Below are 21,642 nucleotides of genomic sequence, written 5' to 3'. Positions count from 1 at the left end.
CATGTGTACAATATATATATATATATATATATATATATATATATATATATATATATATATATATATATATATATATACGCATATACTTAAATACACATGCACGTACACACACATACTGTGTGTATGTGTATACATACTGTATATGCACTGCATGGATGTGTGCATGTGTGTGTCAAACTTCATTTAATGTCTAAAACACACACATACTGCCTTATGTCCTGAAACTTGAGGCTCATCATTCAGTCGCCATGGAAACAGTGCTGATGGCGATAAGGTGCTTCAATACACACACAGACACAACACACACACTTTATTTCCTGGAGGCCGACCAGCATGTTGCCATGGAAACAGTGAACATGTGTTTTTATGATTGAAGGAAGTGATCAGCATTCATTTTGAGCTTTATCACCATCCTCCTCCTCATCATCATCATCATTATGTAATGACAACGATGTTGTCATCGTCCCCTTCTGACGCAAACCCTCCAGCATGAGCACTGACCACTCAGCAAACGACACATTGAACTGATGCGGTACTCTTGACCTGGACCTGTACTCATGTCAAGATGTGGTTCTGAATGCGGATCTGGATGCGGTCCTGTTGGCCTCAGTGATCCAGTTGGTTGGCAAAGACCCCCGCTTCCCAGCGGAGAGCTCGCTGGTTTTTATGTCTCACTACCCGCGTTGATTCCACGACCTGCAAACACATTTTGAAATATATCCACACATAATCCTCGACTAAGTCCACCACGTCAGTACGTGTGCTGGGGCGATAGTCATATGAAAAATAGAGATAAAAATAGAATAGAGATAAAACGATGAAGAAGAGACGCCGCTCTGATATTGCATTTCAGTGATGAGAGTGTCAGCACTGAATCACTGGACCCAAAAATGCTTTTATGTGCTTTTTGTTGTCTGGACATCCAATGAATTTGGAGCTGGCTCCGATGGGTCCTTTGTCATCCTTGTCTATGGCATGGCTTCTTGTCATTCCTTCTGTTTTTGTGGTTGAATGTTTACACTTTTTTGGAGAAGATTTGTGTAGCTTTTGTACAAACATTCATCTCAAGTAAGTCCTCTTTTTTGACTAGTAGGAGAGTTGTGGACATTTCCTTGCTGATGCACAAGCGTGCGAACACTATGCTTCAACATTACGCCAACTCTTGATGTGCACCTCCAAACCGCAACGTGATGTGGACCGCAGAGATTGGTGATTGGTCTGCATTTTTTAGTATATCGTTTCCCTTTTTTTCTAGAAATTATACAGAAAATTATATACAAAAAGAATAGTTCCAGCTCCAAAAAGATGGTTTTTCATCACGGTGTGGCCATCTTTTCCGAGTACCACACAAGGAGCTTAACAGCTAGTCAACGAGAATTGGGACCTTGCTCCTCATGTTTTGTCAGACAATTGCACACCATGCCATCGTCAAGAGCGTTACAGGATCACAAGGACCGGGGTAGTGACCACGCTGTCACTTATGCCATGACATTTCAAAAATGCCTTGACACTTGCAAGGTCAAGTCTTGTTTCATCATCAAAGCAAAAAAAAAATCTACCCAGTTTTCTATTTAGCATAGTAACTAAGCTAAGCATTTGTGTGTGAAAGGTAAACAAAACAAGACATTAACTTTAAGATGGGTGTCAAAAGTGCGGGTGAGGGGCCATTTTCGGTCCACATCTTACTTGTTATTGGCCCCTGGCATCTTGTCAATTTCTAATATATTATTCAATATTACACTGAGTTACTGCTGTCACCCCTAAGAGTGATCCCAAAACTTTTTGAACCCAAAGACTAGCACGTGTTCCCACAAATCTCCCACGGATCAGGGTGGGTGGGGCAGGCTAATGCTAGTTGTTTCTTATGTATTGTGTAAAACTAAGACTGTAATTGAGTATCAGTAATTGAGTTGAAATAAAAACAGGTATAGAGACACAAGGCACAGTCAGTTCAAGAGACGAGGGATGATACACGCAATTGGGTCTACTAGAATGAGACGAGATGAGCTTTTAACTTTAATATTTTATCTATTTATCACCTAATTATCACACTTAGGAGACCAGGGTTCAATTCCACCCTTGCATGTTCTCCCCGTGCATGCGTGGGTTTTCTCCGGGTACTCCGGTTTCCTCCCACATTCCAAAAACATGCTAGGTTAATTGGCCACTCCAAATTGTCCATAGGTATGAATGTGAGTGTGAATGGTTGTTTGTCTATAGGTACCCTGTGATTGGCTGGCGACCAGTCCAGCGTGTACCCCGCCTCTCGCCCAAAGACAACTGGGATAGGCTCCAGCCCCCCCCCCTCCCCCCGGGACCCTCGAATACTAAATAATTTTTAATTCTGAAATAATTTCATTTTACTTTTGCTTAGCAGCATGTCCAAATTTCGGACCACTCCAGGCACACCCTGGACTGGTCGCCAGCCAATCACAGGGCACATATAGACAAACAACCATTCACACTCACATTCATACCTATGGACAATTTGGAGTGGCTAATTAACCTAGCATGTTTTTGGAATGTGGGAGGAAACCGGAGTACCCGGAGAAAACCCACGCATGCACGGGGAGAACCATTACAGTATATGACAATATATTGCATCTACTAATTTAATTTCTACAACATTACATTATTCGGCACTCTGTGTGTATACTCTGTGTGTATGCTACCGGCCCTGCCTCCACCCACTGAAATGGTTTCAAATGATCAGTTGAAGGGAGCCCTCACCTGGTTGTTGATGTCATCGACAGGCTGGATCCCAGCGTACTAAAAGACAAACAGGAAGTGATTGGAGTACAAGAGAACATTCTGTGTGCTGAACTTTGAACTCTGACTCACCGAACTCTCATCAAGCTTTAGTCGTGCTCGTCGTTCCTCAAAGTCCCGCAGCAGTGCCCCCGTCAGGCCTTTGGAAGGGGGTGGTGCATGGGAGGTGGTCACCAAGGAAACAGTAGGACAAGTTGCTGAGACGTCATCTGAAATGGTGGAAAGGATGTTGACCTGTGACCTCCTTGGTTCACCATAGAACTTGATTTGGTCACTAAAACCAGGACCATGTTTCAAGCCGTACTTCTGCTGTGTTAAAGGTCATGAATGACATAGCGTGTGTTGCTTGGTTATAGATTGGTGCAGCTCGTTAACCTCATCTGGGCAGACTTTGGACCATGTGTGGTTACTGATTCTTTGATTCACGTCACTGTAGCTGCACTAAGGGTAACCACCTGATTGTGTGAGCAACAACTTTGATGAACATCATGACATCATCACACATACGTGAGCTTACGGCGGATCATGGTAGTGCTTGGGTTAATCATGGAGGCTGATGTTAAATGACTGGAGCAGTATTTAAAAAGCATGTTTTCCACTGCCAGTGTGAGACTTGAAGAGTACGCACCTGAGCTTTTTGTGAGGTAAAACTGGTTGGAAAACATTCTGGATGCCTGCTCTACTGAAGGGGTTGGAGAGAAGAGACTGTGTTCCCTGGGCTCCATGGGCACCCTGGACTCGCTGGTCTCTCTGGACTCGCTGGTCTCTCTGGACTCTCTGGACTCTCTGGACTCTCTGGACTCTCTGGACTCTCTGGACTCTCTGGACTCTCTGGACTCTCTGGACTCTCTGGACCCCTTGCACTCCCTGGACTCGCGAAGCTCCTGCTCCCTTTGCAAAGTCTCTTGGATTTCCTTGGAAAACATTCTGGATGCCTGCTCTACTAAAGGGGTTGGAGAGAAGAGACTGTGTTCCCTGGGCTCCATGGGCACCCTGGACTTGCTGGTCTCTCTGGTCTCTCTGGACTCTCTGGACTCTCTGGACTCTCTGGACTCTCTGGACCCCTTGCACTCCCTGGACTCGCGAAGCTCCTGCTCCCTTTGCAAAGTCTCTTGGATTTCCTTCTCAATTAAATCCAGGGCCCCTTTTTTCCCACATTGTAGGCCAGTGGACTCCTGATTGTCCCTCCAAGAATAAGTTCTAGTCCAGGATGGTGGGCGAGAAGAGGAGGTTTCTTCAGCGTGCCGATGAGGACAACAAGGGGACAGAAAGATATCTTGGTCCTGCAGGTTCTCCTTTGTGGCTGAGAATCCCTGTGGCAGATCTAAGACCTCCTGCTTTTGGTTCTCGTTCTGGTTGTCTTGCTGAATGATGAAGCCCACATGCTTCTTCTCTGTGGCCTCAATTGATGTTAGTGGTGACTTCATACGCTTGGTTCGGATCTCCACTATCTCTGAGTATCCGTCACTGTGCTTCAGGCCTCGTGAGTGTCTGAGATTCTCCTCACGTTCCTGAACTAAACGGATCTCCTGCTCAATCGGGGTTTCACAGTGAAGGTAGGACTTTCCTTTGCTTCCAGCTTGTATGCTTTCATCAAACACCTCCTCGTTGCTGATGTAGCCGGCATGCACCTTCACCAGCAAGTCGTCATCATTGAGGCCGTTGAGGTCATTCTCAGTTTTTCTCCAGTCCACAAAGGTTGCACCTTCCCCAGACAGTTCTGACCTTGGTGCGCCCTCTTCCTCCGCCTTCCAGGACACCCTTGACCTCCAAGAGCGAACGGGGGTATTCTGCACGTCCTGTTCTGGCTTCATAAACTGCTGCCGAGCTGCACTGAAGTTGATCTGCTCGCTGACAATTGTTCCAGGTTCAGCAGGACGGGAGGGTTCTCCTCTGATGGAAGTGTAGCTCAAACTGAAACCTTCTGACAGCAACTTTGCAGACTTACTGCAATCCAGCTTCTCCACCACACTCATCTCAGATGTTGGCTTCTTCTTTGGGGCTTGCTTCCGAATGATATCCTTCCTCAGTTGCTTCTCTTCTTCTGGCCCAAATGCTTTGCAGAGGTCTTCCGGCTGGAGTTTGTACTGTGACTCTGACTCTGAGAACATAGTCTCTGGTTTCCTGCCACTGTTGTAGGTCTGCACTTTGAAGGCCTTGTCCTCCTTCAAGGTGGTGAGATGAACTTGCCGCTGAGGTGAGACCATCCACGCCTCATTCAGCTCTGCTTCTGGACTGGTTGGATCCTCCACAAAGGAGTAGAACCCACAGTGAGAGCCTGAGCTGCTGCTGGGACTGCTGGAATACAAATCGTCGCTGCTGTCGCCGCCATCTTGTGACAAGGTGATCTGGCGGGCCTGCACCACCAGCTCCCTGATCTCACCCTGCTCTTGGCGGGAGTCAGTAACACTGTCGGTAGCCATAAAATGATCTTCACCATTGCTTGGACTCGCTATACTACGTAGGTCAGACGGATGCAGCAGGGGGGACAAAGGCTTGAGCACCCACCTCCTGGGAATTTTGTCCATGGCAGCAGAGGGGGGGTGTGGACCAGATGACAACTTAGATGGATGAAAATTCTTGAACACAAACTCTGCAAAGTCACAATATCCTGACAGTTATCAAAAGATTAGACTACAACAAGTACCCTAGTATAGAAGCAACAGGAAGTACTCAACTACAGCATGAAGACAAGTTGTTAAGGAAAAGGAAACAAAAGGAGTCCAGTCTCTCCTGTCAATCATGACAGCATAACAATATAATATACGTATCATCAATATAAGTGCGTAATGGCAGTAATGGATTTGGGACAGCACTCCAGAATTTATGCCCTCAGGAAGTATAGTAAGTCCCAACACAGACTTAGGCCCCGCCCACACAGAAATGCTCCTGAGAATGAGTTTTTTGGCTTGTTGAAAACAATTTGCATCCACCGTGTGTAGAATGACTGGGTGAGTCTTGTTGGTCAAAATATTAATGCTAGCTTCTCATCAAAGCTCGCTTCTGCTGTCTTGACGCAATCGGGTGGCAGTGGGTTGGTGACGTCGACACAAGAATGACAAGCTGCTATTTTCTGATTTTTCCACCCTGAAAACCATCCATCCATTCATTTTCTAACGCTTATCCTCACAAGGGTCGTGGGCATGCTGGAGCCTATCCCAGCTGTCTCGCTGTCTTCGGGCGAGAGGCGGGGTACACCCTGGACTGGTGGCCAGCCAATCGCATATAGTCAAACAACCATTCACACCACACTCACATTCATACCTATAGACAATTTGGAGTCGCTAATTAACCTAGCATGTTTTTGGAATGTGGGAGGAAACCGGAGTACCCGGAGAAAACCCACGCATGTACGGGGAGAACATGCAAACTCCACACAGAGATGCCCAAGCGGGGAGTCGGACCCTGGTCCCCTAGCTGTGTGGCCTGCGCGCTAACCACTCAACTACCGTGCAGCCCACTCTGAAAACAGTTTTCAAAAAATACATTTAAGGTTACCGTTTCCGTTTTTAGAGCCAAAACAAGAGCCAAAACAATAAAATATTTTGCAGCTTTGACCCGAAGACGTTTCTGTGTGGAAAGCCGCCAAGTCTATTGACTGCATAAGTGCAAAATGTGCACTGTCAGTACCCAAATATTGAAACTGAGTGTGAGTGTGCAGTGCTTACAACCCTCAAAAGGTACAATCTTGCCTACCTTGCGGAAGAAGCAAACCATAGCAGTAAAAAATATTCAAGAAGTAGTGGCTAAATATTGCTACACTGTTAAAAGTAGTATACTTATTGAAGTGCAGTGACAGAAGTGCTCCATTTGAGACCGCCGATTACATTTAGCCAGTTAGCCATTTAGTTTTTTTTTTTATGAAACTCATACACTCAGTCACAAACCCCAAGACCTTAGTTCTTTTAATATTTTCCGAATTTGGGACGTGACTTCTGACAAAACCATTAGCTTTAGCATTAGCCTACACGTGCAGTCGAGCAGATAAGACGTCATCAGTAGCCCCTCCCCCCCTGCCGTCAACTGATAACACCCTGTTCACTGTCAAGTGACAGAAGGCCAGAGGCGAACAAGTGGACAAGAGGAGAGCAAGCAGAGAAACATTTCGAACAGAAACTCTCTGGACAAAGATTTATAACCTGTAGGGGGCGCTAACAGTTCATGGCCACTAGGGGCGGGTGATACTGTATATGTATTTTGTTTGATTCAATTCACTTTTACACTTTTAATAATACACGTCATATATTGTTCACAAATACTTTTGTGCCAGATATCTCCGTCCTGTGTTTTATTCTGATTAGAAAGAATATCATGACCAACAAATTAAAGGCAGTGTCAGTCGCTCCTATTGGACACTCACTTGTTGAATATAGTAGGCCAGTGTCAATAGTCAGTCTGAAGTCAAGCGATAACGTGAATCGTTTAACAGTAACGCTGACATTAGAACAAGAATGCTTCAAATAAAAGTCTTACCTGAGTTCAGGTTCCGCTCGTAGAAGCCTTCTCAAGCACAAAAAAAAGGACCACTGAGACAAAGTTCATCATACTTACAAGCTCCGCCCCCAAGTGCCCCGCCCCCACCAGCCAAAACTGTATGTGACATAACAGAAAGTTCTCTGGATGGAAAGAACATATAAACTAATAATCACCCCATCCCACAACTAATCAATCTGACCTTCTGACCAATCTCACCTGTGACCCCAGTAACCACCACCACCATCCCATGCAGGTGTTTCCATGAGCACCTCCTCTTCCTCTGCAGCTGACATAGTGCATCTCTTCTGTCGCCTGCTGCCCCCTGCTGCTCAGATGTATACTACACTTTCCCGTCTGTTTTATGTTGCGCTCACATTTGTTTGAAAACACAGCCAAAAGACTTTGCAACACCACCTTTTAATCATAAAGATATTTGTTTGCAAAGTACCAGCACATCCATGTTAGTACAGAAACCATTTTAAAAAATCAGATTTGAGCTTCGTCTCAATTGGGCACTGTGGCCAACTCTTCAGAAAGAGAGGAATTTTTGGCTGTCCCTTCTTGAAGTGTCTCGAATTTGCTAGATGACCTCATTGGCGAATTTGCATATTATTTGCATACGATGTGAGAGATGCTGTAAAAAAAAAAAAGCATAACCTCGGAGAGACAAAAAATGAGTAAAAACATCTTACGTTTAGAACTACAAATAAACTTGATTCTTCGTTTGATTAAAAAGCGGCCTTCATTCCCTAAAAAATAAAATATTTTAATATTAATCATAATATTAATCATATATATATTAAAGTCTAGTCAGTGTAATTATTAAATCCATTCACAATTTAAAAAGGAGAGAAGAAGACGAGGCCGATAAATATTCTGATTGTCATTTCCGGGACTGAACTACACTGTCAAGATTGTGACTTCAGAAACTATAAGTGTACATAGTATACGTACTGTAGATAATGAGTATACATACTGAAGGAAGTATATTTCAGACACAGCCTTGTATTGCTCATAAAGAGACTTATTGGGTATTAGGACAACATTTTAAAGCTCCTCCCTCAAGGTTTTGCTGACCTTCTTGGTCATGACATCAGCAAGGTCGCGTCTGTTGATGGAGGATGCGATGCCATTAACGCTCATTGGTCACAGGAAGCTGGCCACCCACAAAAGTATTGGGACAGCTGCTGGATATTAAAATTTGAAGAAAACATGGCATCTCAGACGGCTTCCAGTGTAGTTGGGAAGACATAAAAGATTTTGGAGTGTCCATTTGGGAGATCACTGAAGTTGGTCACCATCGCTGTTCTAGTTCTTCCACAGCAAACTCATCAGTGCATGACTTTGTGGACCCAGCTGTGTGTACTGGGAGAAAAACACGATAAAGAGCTGTGCCCCAATACTTATGTTGCTGCTAGCATGCAGTAGGTCAGCAGCACATGTTTAGCTTTGGTATTAGCTTTGTGTTGTCAGCTGCAGTCAATGAAACACAAACAGGAAGTGATGGCGTTCATGTTCATGACATGCTTGCATTACATGCTTGCATTACTTTGTCACACTTTTTTTTACAGGTAGCATGTGCTAATGCTAATCAGCTGCTTAAAGCAAAGATGAGAAATGTAAAAAAAACAGGAAGTGATGTTTTGCAGTCTTGCGGAAATATTTTGTAGCACCCCCAGGTGGTGGTTCACATGACGATGCAGCACTTACGCGCCTCTTTCTCCTTCTTGGTTTTCACGGACCCTCTCGGTGGCACCGCCGCCGATTCACACTTGTCCACTATCTCCGGAACAGTGGTAGGAATTGGCACGGCATCCACTGGTCCTCCTGATGGTGAGGTCTTCCCGTCCTCGATGAGGACAAGCTCCGCCTTGACTGTCCCCTGCAGGCCAAGGACCTTCTTGGTGTGGTCCTGATCCTTCACATCCTGGTAGCCCATAAACACCATGGTGACAGGCTCCCGGGCACCACCCTGCTCTTCAGACATGGCTTCCAGCCCAGTGATCTCCGGTGCCGCCTCCACCGTCTCCTCCTTTATCTCCTCCTTCTCTTGGACCGCCACGCATGGGGTTGTCAGCACCTCATCAGCTTTGAGGATGAGCTCGTCCACCTCGGCGGCACTGAGCAGGTGAACACCATCCTCACCATTGACCTCATGAACCACTAGAAGGCGAGACAATCACTAATCACGTGACCTCAACAACGCAACTATCTCATGTCCATTTGACGACCTTTCACCTTTCTGATGGTCCTCGTAAACTTTGATCCCTCCCTGAGAGCAGTCAAAAGGAAGTTTGGTGTGCGAGGACAGGACGCGTGTCTCCCCCGTTGCCTTGTCCCGCTCTACTTTGATCTCCACCGAATACATTGCTGGGGAGGTTGGAGGTCACACACAACAAAATAACGTCGTTGATAAACTTAAAGGTCACAACTTAAAGGTGACTCACCTCGCTTCATCATGTCATCGCCTCCCACCTTGTGATGGCTGACCTCTGCAAAAAAGACAGGATGTCATGATAAGCTCTCTAAAAATGTGATTACTCTGGTCTCTGTGAGAAGATGAAAAGTACCTTGAATTGATCCTGACCTCAGCTGGAAGTGACAAAAGACCATGAACACGCTGTGTCTGTGTGTGTATGTGTGTGTGTGTGTGTGTGTGTGTGTGTGTGTACTCACTGAACTCGTGCATGCTCCTGTGTTCTCAAGATTGATTAATTCTTTTTCCAACCTGCAACATTAACAATGTCATTGATAAACCCATACACTGTAGCTATAGGTAGGAAGATAGATAGAGAGATGGATAGATATACAATAGACAGATAGATATAGCTAGGAAAATGAAGGATTCCTAAAGAAAAGTGCTAGTTTTCTTTCATTCTCAATAATGGACCTGCTGACGGTGTCCTCCAGGTTCTTGGCGTGTTCCTCATGCTGTTGCTTCTGTTCATCCCCAATAGGTGGTGCTCCGTCCAGTAGCCAGCGCTCTCTTAGTGCCTTTGACTAAACACAGAACAGGAAGCGTTGTATGTCCCTGAACGCAACAGTCTTACACTTCAAGAGACTTCCTGGTTGCCTCTCATGTTCCCTCTCACATCACCTTGCAAGGTGGCTACATGTTAGCATTACTAACGTCACTTATCTTATTGTCTCACACATCCAGCGTTAGATGTTTACATAATTTTTTAAAAATATACTTAGTCTACATACACATAAGTAGTACGTACATAGTGAATTCATACATGCATACATACAGTATGTAGTCTTATGTGTACTGTGGTGTGAAAAAAAGTGTTTGCCCCCTTCCTGATTTTGGTTGTGTTGCATGTTTGTCACACTTAAATGTTTCAGATCAACAAACTAATTTAAATATTTGTCAATGACAACACAACTGAACACAAAATGCAGTTTTTAAATGAAACCCAAGCAAAATGACTCCATGAGCGCAGTGCCGACTCATCCAAGAGGTTACACAAGAGCCCACAACAACACTCAAAGAACTGCAGGCGTCACTTGCCTCAATTAAGGTCAGTGTTCATGACTCCATCATAAGAAAAACAGCCTGCATGGCAGAGTTCAAGACAAAAAACTACTGCTGAACACAAAGAACATTAAGGCTCATCTAAATCTGATGATCTCCAAGACTTTCAGGAAAATACTAAAGTGTAATTTTTTTGAAGGTGTGTGTTCCGTTACATCTGCGTAAAAGTCACACAGCATTTCAGAAAAAGAACATCATACCAACAGTAAAATATGGTGGCGGTAGTGTGATGGCCTGGGGCTGTTTTGCTGCTTTAGGACCTGGAAGACTTGCTGTGATAAATGGAACCATGAATTCTGCTGTCTACCAAACAAATCCTAAGGGACCATGTCTGGGCATCAGTCTGTGACCTCAAGCTGGAAACAACTTGGGTTCCATAGCAGGACAATGATCCAAAACACACCAGCAAGACTACCTCTGAATGACTGAAGTAAAACAAAATGAAGAGTGGCCTAGTCAAAACCCTGGCCTGAATCTACTGAGATGCTGTGGCGTGTACTGTATGTGTATGTTTACATACACTACTGTACATGCTACACATGTATCCATACATAAAATACACTATGTATTCTATCTATACTACACAATAAACGATGTATGCATACATACAGTACTTTATGTATCCATTTTTTTCACCTTTAGTTGACTTCTTTGTAGCCATTGATTGTCTGTCTCACCTTCATGTGATGCAGCGCTCGTCTGTCATCTTCCAGCTGACGCTTCTTCTCCTCCACCTCGCTCTGCCACTTCCTGTCATCCTGAGACATCACAGCTGATGTGTGTGTCTGTGTGTGTCTGTGTGTGTCCTCTGGCAAACATAAACAACAAGTACCATGACAATTCTTGCCATGGTCGTCAACACAGTGACAACGCAACACACTCAGGGGCGTGTCAGCTTTTCATTGACAGTCACCCGAGTATTTACTGTAGTGTCTTTTTGTCAGATAGTAACATTATGTTTTATCAATACAATAATATAACATGTATTTTCAGAAAGGGTTGTGTTTTTTCATATGGTCTCATCTTTCACAAATTTGTGGTAGGTTACATTGTGACCACAACTTAATACGCGAAGAGTCTAATTAGTCTGTAATTAGCTTGACAAAAGGAGATAAAACAAAACACACACACAAAAAAATCAATACAGCTGCGCCCAGTCTGCTTCCGGCGAGCACGCGCAACTTTGCAGAGAAATACACGTGCTCGCGGCACTGATGACTTTGGCAGCCAATTAGGCGCCTGGCGCCACGAGGAAGCACGTGGTGTCAGCATGCTAAAAGACAGCAAAAAACCTCTACTTACTTCAAGTGCACGTGTGACGCATCAGCCGCGACCGCGCGTGCACGACGAGTGTACAGCCGCAGCGCTGCCACGCCCACTCGATGACGCAGCTACTTCAGAATAAAGGTCGAATCAGGAAGAAGCACTGACTCTTCCACAGTAAAGTTATGTGTGGGTGAAATGCAGCTAAGAAACTTCATTCATTCATTCATTCATTCATTTTCTACAGCTTTTCCTCACGAGGGTCGAGGGGGTGCTGGAGCCTATCCCAGCTGTATTTGGGCAAGAGGCGGGGTACACCCTGGACTGGTCACCAGCCAATCACAGGGCACATATAGACAAACAACCATTCACACTCACATTCGTACCTACGGACAATTTGGAGTCACCAATTAACCTAGCATGTTTTTGGAATGTGGAATGAGGAAACCGGAGTACCCGAAGAAAACCCACGCATGCTAAGAAACTTGTGATGGCGAAAACACTCGCAGTTATGTATGTACTTGTCTGAGGAGGTAATTATTTACATTTTACTCTATACATCAATAATTTCAATGCCGCTCATCCTTACGCAGGTTTGAAATTACATTGTCAAGTTTTGTGCAAATAAACACAAGATAGCCGGTGATTTAATTGTCAAGTTTTTAATAGATAGAACCTCAAAGTAGTGTTTGAAAAAACAGTAAATCAACCTGAAACAGGTGTTTGTGTGTATGCAAAAGCGATTTAAAAAACATTTACATTTCATTTTTACGTTGAGTTAAACAAACACGTTAAAAGGCTATTGACAGTAAAGTTGAACTCTAACAGGACCAGAGCCAAATTTGAATGCACACTGCAGCCACATTTTGTGACATTTTGTGTGTGCAGCAAAAGACCAGCAGAGGGCGTACATTACTGCTTTCTTGAAAGGGTTTGACCATATCTTCACAACTTCAGTACCAAAGTCATTAACATGCAGATGTCAATTTTAAAACAAGATTCGTGGGGAAGTGTACAAATAAATAAATAACTTAATAGAACTGGAGTTTTTAACCTGCCGACATTTTACCTTGTTTGACTTATGACTCCTTCTCTCATAGTGACAGCTATCAACTAATCATGCAATGTCGTGGTGATTACCATGGAAAGAAAACCAATCAAAGATTTTATGCAAGCTGCTAGCTTCATATTCAAAGCTTTAACATCCAACTTCATTCCTTGACACAAAGAGCCTGGCTTCAGCCATCAGAAATGTTAGTGTGGAATAATGTACTAGATCCCCGCATGTTTGTGGCTGGGCAGTGGCTCCTCTGGATTATTTTCTCTGCTTTAGATTGTAAATACTAAAACTTAATGTTTAATGGCATCAGCAGCAGGGGACAACAACACAAAAAAGTGCTGCATCTACATATCCAGTACAGGGCGCCGTTTCACGAGTCAATTCACTCAAAATCTTCCAGCAAGAAGATGCTGGTGATGTTGTGTAAGTGTACGTTTTGAAGTCCAATCCCGTACGTCTGTAATTGTGTCTTGTGTGAGATGTGTTGTATGGCTTACAGTATCAAAAAGTCATTTTTAGGGCTTTTTCCATTATTTGCTGTTTTTCACCATTTGCAGGGATCTACTGTGTAATTAAGTTGATATAAACAGCTCAGGTTTCACATCCACATGCTACAATAACACTCCAAGTCAAACCACAAAGACAGGAAGCTTTGACATGTTCTTTCCAATCCAAATAAACACTTTCATTTCATTTCTATAATCCCTCACAAAGCTTTATCATTTGGAATCTGAACCTGCAATGGCTCCTCAACTGAAGAACCTGCTTCATGAGAACTGACTTGAATATTTTGTGGACTGCTAGCATGAATGTCCGGGTCCAGCAGCCAGAAAGTGCTACAACAGACCAGCCTATCAAAGGGACGGGGGAGTTCTGATAAGGCAACTGTGTACTATTCCCTGTCAGCTTGTAACCACGGCGAAAACCTCCGAAAACCTCAGAACTCCACCTTGCAGGCAGGGAAGGTCTCGTCCTGCATGGCCACGGTGCTGTTGCTCCCCAACACAGTGATGGAGAGCTGCTTCTGCTGCTCATGGGTTTCTTGGTACCACTCGTGCATGGCCACAGAATCGAACGTCGGGATTAGAGTCACCTGAGGAGACGCAGCAAATCAGAAGGGTTCTCAGATCAACCCAACCCAAACCACCACACCGGAGCATCTGCTAACCTGCAAGTCCGGCCAGCTGCTCTTGCCATCCAGCAGTGCATCCAGGATGCTTCTCATGGCCGCTGCTTTCACAGGCTCGTCGCCACTCACAACGTAATAGGAGGAGCGAAGCTGTCTGAAGAAGTCCGAAGTGATGGTGGAGGAGGCTGATCCGGATGGCAGGTAGGCCAGGTCCACGTGGACAGCAGAGGCCTCTGACAGTTTGGACGCTGATAAAAGAGAGGACTTTGATGAATTCAATATATCTCTATGAATCTTTTTAGCGCTGACTGTCAATACACAACATTTTCTAGGAGGAAGATGCTTTAACAGGGCGGGATGTTGTGTAACTGCACTTTCTGTAAATGTAAAAGTCTTTAAGTTTAAGAGGCATATTATGACTCAAAAATAGACATCTTAAGGTCCATCCATTAGTTGCGTTTTTTTGCCACTCTCAAGATTTTGTACTTATTGTACAAGTTGTCCCGTCTTCAACTACATCAGGGGTGCTCATTAAGTCGATCGCAATCTACCGGTCGATCGTGGAGGTGGTACTGGTCGATCGCTGGTCGATCACGGCGTGACATTAAAAAAATATCATCCCAGCATCAATGCCGTCACTTGATTGACATACAGGGCAGCCATTCAGATGACAACTGAATGTTGCCCTTCGGGCGACCAATCAAATCAAACAACGTCTCTAAGTGCAGCAGAACTTACGATGTCAGCCTATCATCCATCCCCGTTACTTGATTGACATACAGGACAACCAGTCAGATGACAACTGAATTTTGACCTTTAGGTCACCGCTCATGCGTAAACAACGATGCAAAGTGCTAAGCTAGTCGGCGAATTGCGTTAGATTTTAAGCCCTCGCTAAAGTTTATGGTCACTAAAATGAGTGAAGGAGCTGGACCAAGTAAAAAGGCAAAAACTGGACCAAGTAAAAAGGCAAAAAACATATCACTTCCATACGGATATGGAATATTATACGGATATTGTGATACGGATATTATCCATGACTGATAAACATTTGGAAGTGTGCTTGAGGCTGGCTATCAGCAGCTACTGTCCGGACTATGCATCCCTGGCTGGTTCAATTCAGTGCAAGTCATCAAAGTAAACTCAGATAATTACAAAAAATGTTAATAGTTAATTATGTGTGTTTTGCAATATTGGCTCATTTGGTTATGTAAGGTACATCAACATACATTGTACGTACAAATAATCCTCAATACATTTGAAAATAAATAGATGTTTTGCATTTTTGTAGTGGGTAGATCATTTTGACTCGGTCATTTTAAAAGTAGCTCGCATGCTGAAAAAGTGTGAGCACCCCTGAACTACATGGATATGGTATGGTAGCTGATTGTCTTTATTGTAATATTATTTCTGTGGTTGTGAAAGGATTGCAATAACCCAATATGGACTTATTCCACCATTCCTACCCCACCCTAGTCTGCAGGTGATGCTCAATGGCCTACCTGACACTGAAGGTTTGGCAGTTCCACTTCGCGAGCCACCCAGTGAAATTCGGCTCGATGGTCTTGTGTCAAGGGCGGGGGTTGTTTTAAGTGACGCGGTGCTGCTAGCCTTTGGCTTCACGTTGTGGCCGGACGGGCTTCTGGCAGTGCCCCTCTGCAACACTCCTGGGGTTTTTTTGGTCCTGCTGGCAGAAGTCTGGCTTGATGCGTCAACATCTGCCATGCACGTTTCTGGTTGGGGCGGTAACGGGGGCAGGTCCTTGGCCAGGGCCGGTGGCGGGTCCAGGGAGGAATGCTCAGCCGCCAGGTGGGACAGGGGCATGCCAGGATGTCCGGGAAAGAGGAGGCTACCTGAATCATCATCATCGAAGTCTGTGCCGAGCGAAGGACAGTCCTCCGCTGCAGGCAGAACATCAGAGTCTGTGGCCATCAAGAGGGACTCACTGACTGATGTGGGCGGGGTTCCCTGGCTGCAGGCTTCAGTGCTCTGGTTCTCTGGAGCCTTGTGGTGCTGGAACTCACAAGGCGAAACCAAGCAAAGATCGACATCATGGAGAACATCTGTGCTGAGCTCCGACATGCCATGTATACGTTCCTCACATCCAGGTCCCCAGCGACCATTCAGGGAATGCTCTACATTGTGTTCCGAGTCAGTCAAGAGTCCGTTGGAGCAGCATTTGTCTTTTGGCAGCGCTGGCTGGGATTCTGTGCTAAACATGCGGATTTGCTCTGAGGTTGGAGGGAGGCAGAATTCAGTCGGCATAGTTGTTAGCGTGGGGGGGGGGTCTGCAATGTCTCCCACAAGATGAGTGGACGTTTTGTCCTGAAAGAAAGGGGATTTCTCTATGGGTGAGGTACTCAGAGGAACTTCCTGACTGAGGCCATCCAAGGCCAGATGCGCTGCTCTGTCTACTTCAGGTGCACTGTTACCTTGAACCTCTGGTCCACCTTTGGAGAATTTGTCGTCATTTGGACTTAAGGAGGTGTCCATACAAAGGACTACTGTCTCAGGACTTCCTTGGTTCTTTCTGTCCCTGTCACAGTTACGAAGTTCTGAGGTGTTTTTGGTAGGGTTCCTGTTATCGTCTTCAGCTGTGAAGTCCTGCTGTGTAGAACCAGCTTTACCTTTCATCCCTTTGTTCAACATGTCCGTCTTCGGGCTCCTGAATGCAGATTTTCTCACTTCTGAACTTGAAGTTCCACTCACTTTCTTTACATCTTTGGCAGCTGATGCAGCTACTTTCTTGTCTTCCCACTTAGTCTCTTTTTTGGCTTCGGGTTTATTTTCTTTCTTCAGCTTTAAACTTTCCTTCTTGACACTTTCTCTCTTTTTGTCACCATTCTCTTTCTTTCTCTCATCTTTGGACATATCCTTCTTTGGAATGAGCTTCTCAGCAGGCTTCACTGGCTTACATTTGGCCTCTTGGTCTCTCTCTTTGGGGGCAGTGTCACCACCTGCTTTTGGCTTCATTCTCACCTCCAGTTTTTTGACAGGAGGTCGTCCATTTTTCTCTTTCTGCAAGGCACTGCTGGTCCGCAAGTCTCTAGACTTGAGGCTTTCTCGACTTTCGGCACGCTTTGGTAGTTTCTCCGCTTTGGACATTTCAAGGTCCTTTGAACTTGCCACAGGAACACTGAGGAAATCCAGGTGTTTCAGTCTTTCAAGTCCATCCAGAATTTTGGGCTGTGGCGTGCATCCCGGGAAAAGGACCCGGACGATCTTCTCCTGATTGCTTGAGGGATGCCACACCAGCAAAGCACACATGGAAGTGAGGCATGTGAGTGGAAGATCCGAGCCTTTCAGATTGGAACTTTTGGGCAAAATCTGCATCAACTCCTCCAATTCTTTACTGCCACTGACTGGATTCAGTGGGTACAACTCCAAACGGCCTACTCCCATCTTGTGGAACAAGACAAGTGGCTCAATAGACACTATATTGGGCCGACACAGAGGTTGTGCTTTGATAGCAAGTCTTTGCAAGCGCTCCAAGATCAATGCCCCTTGGTCAACACTACGAAGCTCACTGGGATCTCCTTGTATGGCTTTCAATTTGTCCGGAACATTGAAGAAAACTATTCCAATCTCCGGGGAGATGAGTTTTTTCATCCAGTCTTCTTCAGGCTGACCTGCAGCTAAGTCCTGGTCCTGCTCTGCGACTTTCCTCAGTAGCAAGCTGTTCAGCCCAGGAAGATTGTCCACGCCGATGTGACTTAGGAGGACCGAGTCGATTCTGTCCAGATGTCGGACTAGTTTCCAGAAGCAGGAGCGGGGGTCGGAGCCTCCATTTACCAGGATGTTGAAGCCATTCACAGCAAAGAATGCCGAGTCTCCCTTACCACCAGGGAAGATGTAGCAGCAAGGACGGGAGAGTTTCAAGAACCCCACGGTGCTTGGGGGCTCCAGGAGGTCAAATGGTGACTCGGGTTCCAGACACTCTGAGAGGTACTCTGTGAACTCTTGCAAGCCTTCCATCTGTGGAAGGAGCTCGGGAGGGTTGATCTGGATGTTTATGACGTCTAGCACATTGTGCTTCTTCAACAGGTCCTCCCTCCAAAGGCCCAGGTCCGGGCAGCTGAGGGTAAGAGTGGCCTTTGCCGTAGCACTCCACAAGTGGGCAACCTAGCCAAAAGAGGACAAACAAACAGAAACCATGGCAGTGTCTGAAATGGAATACTTCCAGCAGTAGATATATAGTAATATTTATAGTATATGTATGTACACTGCATACTTAATTCCCGGGGGCCCAAACAGTGTTGTGCTATTACTAACCCATTGTATAGTTTATTATCCATCACATAGTCATTGTGCAGTTTCGGAAAATGAAGATATCTGCTGTCACAAAGGTTGAGCCAACAAGGGAAGTTTTGTCTCTTATTGCCGTGAGAACCCAAACTAGTGTGTAAAACATCAATAGCTTCAGTTTGACAACTTGGCACAGACTACGCCAATCAATGCCAGCGTGTATAATTGCTACCTAATCAAACCTGTTTCCGGTCAACTTTTCTTGTAGCTCTGTTTACACACTTTGCCTAGCTGTCACTTCCCTGTTCAGACTCCAAATGTGACTTTTTACCACAGTGAAAAACAACGCGGTGGATATCATACCTGTGGGGTACGCACAAACTTTTTCTTTTTTTTTTTTTTCCAAGCGTCACTCAATTTCACTCTCTTGTTGTCATTATGCTAATTATATCTTGCCCTCAAAATACTATTTGTGTGTCACAAACTGGCCACTGATTTGAATCGTTAAGCAGCAGATTTCTATATAATGAAATTATTACATTTATTTTTATTATTTTATGTTAATTTTGTTATTATGAACTATCCATTCATCAATTTTCTATGCCGTGTTTCCTCACCAGGGTTGTGGTGACTTTGGGCGAGAGGCGGGGTACACCCTGGACCGATCACCAGCCAATCACAGGGCACATATAGACAAACAACCATTCACACTCACATCCATACCTACGGACAATTTAGAGTTGCCAATTAACCCAACATGCATAATTTTTAAATGTGTGAGGAAACCGGAGTACCTGGAGAAAACCCACACGTGCACGGAGAGAACATGCAAACTTCACACAGAGATGCCCAAACAGAGATTTAAACCCACATCTTCCCGATCTCCTGACTGTGTGACCAACATGCAACGTACATTGCATCCACTCAAGTTAGTCCGTCCCCTTATGTAGCAATGGCGAGGGTACTGATGCTGCACTGCGTTGTCCTGTACCTCTCAGCTGAACACACTAATGCTACGTGCGAGTGTGGTGGTGTGTGACCTGAGACACAGCTCATGTGATCTTTCATGCCTTCCTTTCTTATTCGACATGGACTGGAGATAAACAAGTAACATCATGACACTACTAGTGGAGGAGAAAAGAATGTGAGGCGGAGAATGCTCTCTGTGGGTAATGAGGAAGTGTAATACGCAGATGACACAAGATGAGCCTGAACAAGGGGGGCTAACCTCTTCGTCAGCACAGATCTGGATCAGGTCGTCCAGAGTGAAGCGGCCTTTCTGCAACACGATGTCTCCGACGTCCTCGACACACTGACCGGCCAGGATCAACAGCTTGTGTCGAGAAGGTTGACACAGCAGCTGCCGCACCTCCACACAATAATGGGAAGCACAAAATGATGCTGATGTGTCAAGCAGAACATGGGAGCGTTTGCGCCCATGTCGCAGTCTCACCTCTGAGCAGACCAGGTCGTGAGCCGGATTCAACACAACCTGCGTGTCCAGGACGTCGCCGTGGTGCTGCAGCGTCCGCTGACCTTTCACCGCAAAAGAAATATATTTTAAAAAGCCATCAGATATCAGCTCTAGGAGAACGCTTAGCAGCGTAACCATGTGATGTGATGATGAAAACGTGGTTATGGCAGGTGAAGCGAACAACAAAAGTACTTGATGGCCAAGTTAAGCAATTGTCACGGAAATCAGGAATAAAATCAGAAACACAAATGCATCATTGTGACTTTGTCATTGCACATGTGACTCAAAGCCGTTCAGCTCCGATGAACTTAAGATTCTCACACAGAGTGAAGCTTCACAACACTTTCTCCGATAAGGGAGATATAACCGCTGTCTTCACGTTAACACATCTTTGACACGATTCTTACCTGGGATGTCCTCTGACAAGAAGGCAGAGTGTCTGGACACAAAGAGCTTCAGCTGCTGATCCAAAACATCAACGTTCATTGGCACAGGCCAGCAGCGCAGGCCTGAAACACACATCATCACATCAACTCACACCTTCTGTTGAGTGACCACAGCACAGGACAGCCTTCCCATGATGTGCAAGCATTACAAACACTTTCTGAAGTTTGGGTCTTAATGACCGAGATCATTTGGTTTCAGACACGCTGGTGATAGAAAAATAAACATGGAACGTGCTCAATTAAGTTCAAATTCGTATCATGGTAGATTGGCTTTCTGGGCCGTTTTCATTGTGATTTTAAGTACACGACGTCACAGGGTTTCAGGCCATATTTGGTAACGTGACCGCAAACAGGAAGTCCTGCTTGTCCGCGTGACCTCGCTGTTACATACAAGCTGCTCAATGAGCCCATAATCAATTCAATAAAAACACACGTACAAATATCTATATTATGACTAGTACATCTGTTTTTCAAAATGTTGACCCGGAAGGGGAAACTACAAGACGTCACTCACTCGGTTTATCGTGGGCCAAACATTTCAGTAAAGATACTGAAATAACAAGCATGATTTGACTAAAAGTAACTATGCACAGTCTACCAAGAACAGTAAACCAACAACAGAAATACTGGAAGCTAACTCATTAAGGGTTTTATTGTGAAAGGGTGCGCCGACTTCCTACTTGCCCCTCAGCGATTGCGTATCACCAGTGGCGGGTATCTTTGACAAAACTCACCCAATTCTATTTGCAGCAACATCCGCTCCAGCAAGCCAGAGGCCTGTAGCGCACCAACCACCACCAGCATTGAATAATCTGCCGCGGCCGAGCCGGGACCGCCGCCCCGTTCCGCCGCCATCATGGCATGGATGGTCCAGTGGGGACGTCACCACATACACTCCCAGGCCCCGACCCACCCGTTGTTGTCAAAGGCGGGAAGATGACATCTAAAACATGACACGACCAATCAGCGACGACAACGGAGCAAAAGCGACAAATGGTGACCAATTAGAAGTGAGTGGTGAGTTCAAAGCTACGAGAAGATCACAAGTATCTGAAACACAACTTGTTTCTCATATTTGGCGAATATTCTGTTTAAAAAAGTGTTTTGACTGAGTGAACAGAAGTAAAAAATGATACATGTAAATAGCGTATTTATGTGACAGGGAGTGGACATGGACAAAGCAACACATAGTCGTAACCTGTTTTTCTTACGATATATTGGTGTAAAGTAGCACAACTGAAT

At 45.1% G+C, this 21,642-nt stretch overlaps 3 protein-coding genes across 5 annotated transcripts; all 3 read right to left on the bottom strand.

The window, feature by feature from the left end:
- Positions 1-168: 168 nt before the first annotated feature.
- On the bottom strand, positions 169-7,330 carry misp (mitotic spindle positioning). 2 transcript variants are annotated; one of them, XM_058074467.1, is made up of 5 exons: positions 7,243-7,330; positions 3,398-5,362; positions 2,842-2,978; positions 2,731-2,769; positions 169-696 (listed from the first exon to the last, which is right to left on the bottom strand). In XM_058074467.1, exons 2-5 carry the CDS (start codon positions 5,295-5,297, stop codon positions 607-609), a joined length of 2,166 nt encoding a protein of 721 aa, XP_057930450.1. In that variant the 5' UTR covers positions 5,298-5,362; positions 7,243-7,330; the 3' UTR covers positions 169-606. The 2 variants fall into 2 exon arrangements, with proteins under 2 accessions (XP_057930450.1, XP_057930451.1); XM_058074468.1 differs by lacking the exon at positions 7,243-7,330 and adding an exon at positions 6,466-7,226.
- A 316-nt stretch (positions 7,331-7,646) lies between these two features.
- palm1a (paralemmin 1a) lies at positions 7,647-12,190 on the bottom strand. 2 transcript variants are annotated; one of them, XM_058073396.1, is made up of 8 exons: positions 12,086-12,190; positions 11,461-11,591; positions 10,136-10,245; positions 9,922-9,973; positions 9,816-9,837; positions 9,693-9,737; positions 9,484-9,615; positions 7,647-9,408 (listed from the first exon to the last, which is right to left on the bottom strand). In XM_058073396.1, exons 2-8 carry the CDS (start codon positions 11,548-11,550, stop codon positions 8,933-8,935), a joined length of 927 nt encoding a protein of 308 aa, XP_057929379.1. In that variant the 5' UTR covers positions 11,551-11,591; positions 12,086-12,190; the 3' UTR covers positions 7,647-8,932. The 2 variants fall into 2 exon arrangements, with proteins under 2 accessions (XP_057929379.1, XP_057929380.1); XM_058073397.1 differs by lacking the exon at positions 12,086-12,190 and adding an exon at positions 11,915-11,972.
- Positions 12,191-12,705: 515 nt separating this feature from the next.
- Positions 12,706-21,316, bottom strand: map1sa (microtubule-associated protein 1Sa). The gene is made up of 7 exons (XM_058072704.1): positions 21,135-21,316; positions 20,362-20,463; positions 19,934-20,016; positions 19,709-19,849; positions 15,738-18,357; positions 14,275-14,483; positions 12,706-14,199 (listed from the first exon to the last, which is right to left on the bottom strand). The coding sequence occupies exons 1-7, from the start codon at positions 21,256-21,258 to the stop codon at positions 14,044-14,046; spliced, it is 3,435 nt and encodes a 1,144-aa protein (XP_057928687.1). The 5' UTR covers positions 21,259-21,316; the 3' UTR covers positions 12,706-14,043.
- Between the last annotated feature and the right edge of the window lie 326 nt (positions 21,317-21,642).

This window comes from Doryrhamphus excisus, chromosome 5 (genome assembly GCF_030265055.1).
Source record: "Doryrhamphus excisus isolate RoL2022-K1 chromosome 5, RoL_Dexc_1.0, whole genome shotgun sequence".
NCBI lineage: Eukaryota > Metazoa > Chordata > Actinopteri > Syngnathiformes > Syngnathidae > Doryrhamphus > Doryrhamphus excisus.
Note: the sequence above shows the minus strand (reverse complement) of the source record. Positions and strands in the feature narration are given on the sequence as shown.

Excerpts from the sequence above, each read along its gene's own strand:
- misp (XM_058074467.1), bottom strand. The coding sequence starts at position 5,297 with ATGGACAAAATTCCCAGGAGGTGGGTGCTCAAGCCTTTGTCCCCCCTG. Across the intron at positions 2,979-3,397 it reads TTACCTCACAAAAAGCTCAG|ATGACGTCTCAGCAACTTGT; the intron begins GTGCGTACTCTT and ends CCACCATTTCAG. Across the intron at positions 697-2,730 it reads TCGATGACATCAACAACCAG|GTCGTGGAATCAACGCGGGT; the intron begins GTGAGGGCTCCC and ends ATGTGTTTGCAG.
- palm1a (XM_058073396.1), bottom strand. The coding sequence starts at position 11,550 with ATGTCTCAGGATGACAGGAAGTGGCAGAGCGAGGTGGAGGAGAAGAAG. Across the intron at positions 9,974-10,135 it reads CTGGAGGACACCGTCAGCAG|GTTGGAAAAAGAATTAATCA; the intron begins GTCCATTATTGA and ends TTAATGTTGCAG. Across the intron at positions 9,838-9,921 it reads CAGGAGCATGCACGAGTTCA|CTGAGGTCAGGATCAATTCA; the intron begins GTGAGTACACAC and ends TGTCACTTCCAG.
- map1sa (XM_058072704.1), bottom strand. The coding sequence starts at position 21,258 with ATGATGGCGGCGGAACGGGGCGGCGGTCCCGGCTCGGCCGCGGCAGAT. Across the intron at positions 18,358-19,708 it reads AGATCTGTGCTGACGAAGAG|GTTGCCCACTTGTGGAGTGC; the intron begins GTTAGCCCCCCT and ends TCTTTTGGCTAG. Across the intron at positions 14,200-14,274 it reads GCAGCTGGCCGGACTTGCAG|GTGACTCTAATCCCGACGTT; the intron begins GTTAGCAGATGC and ends GCGTCTCCTCAG.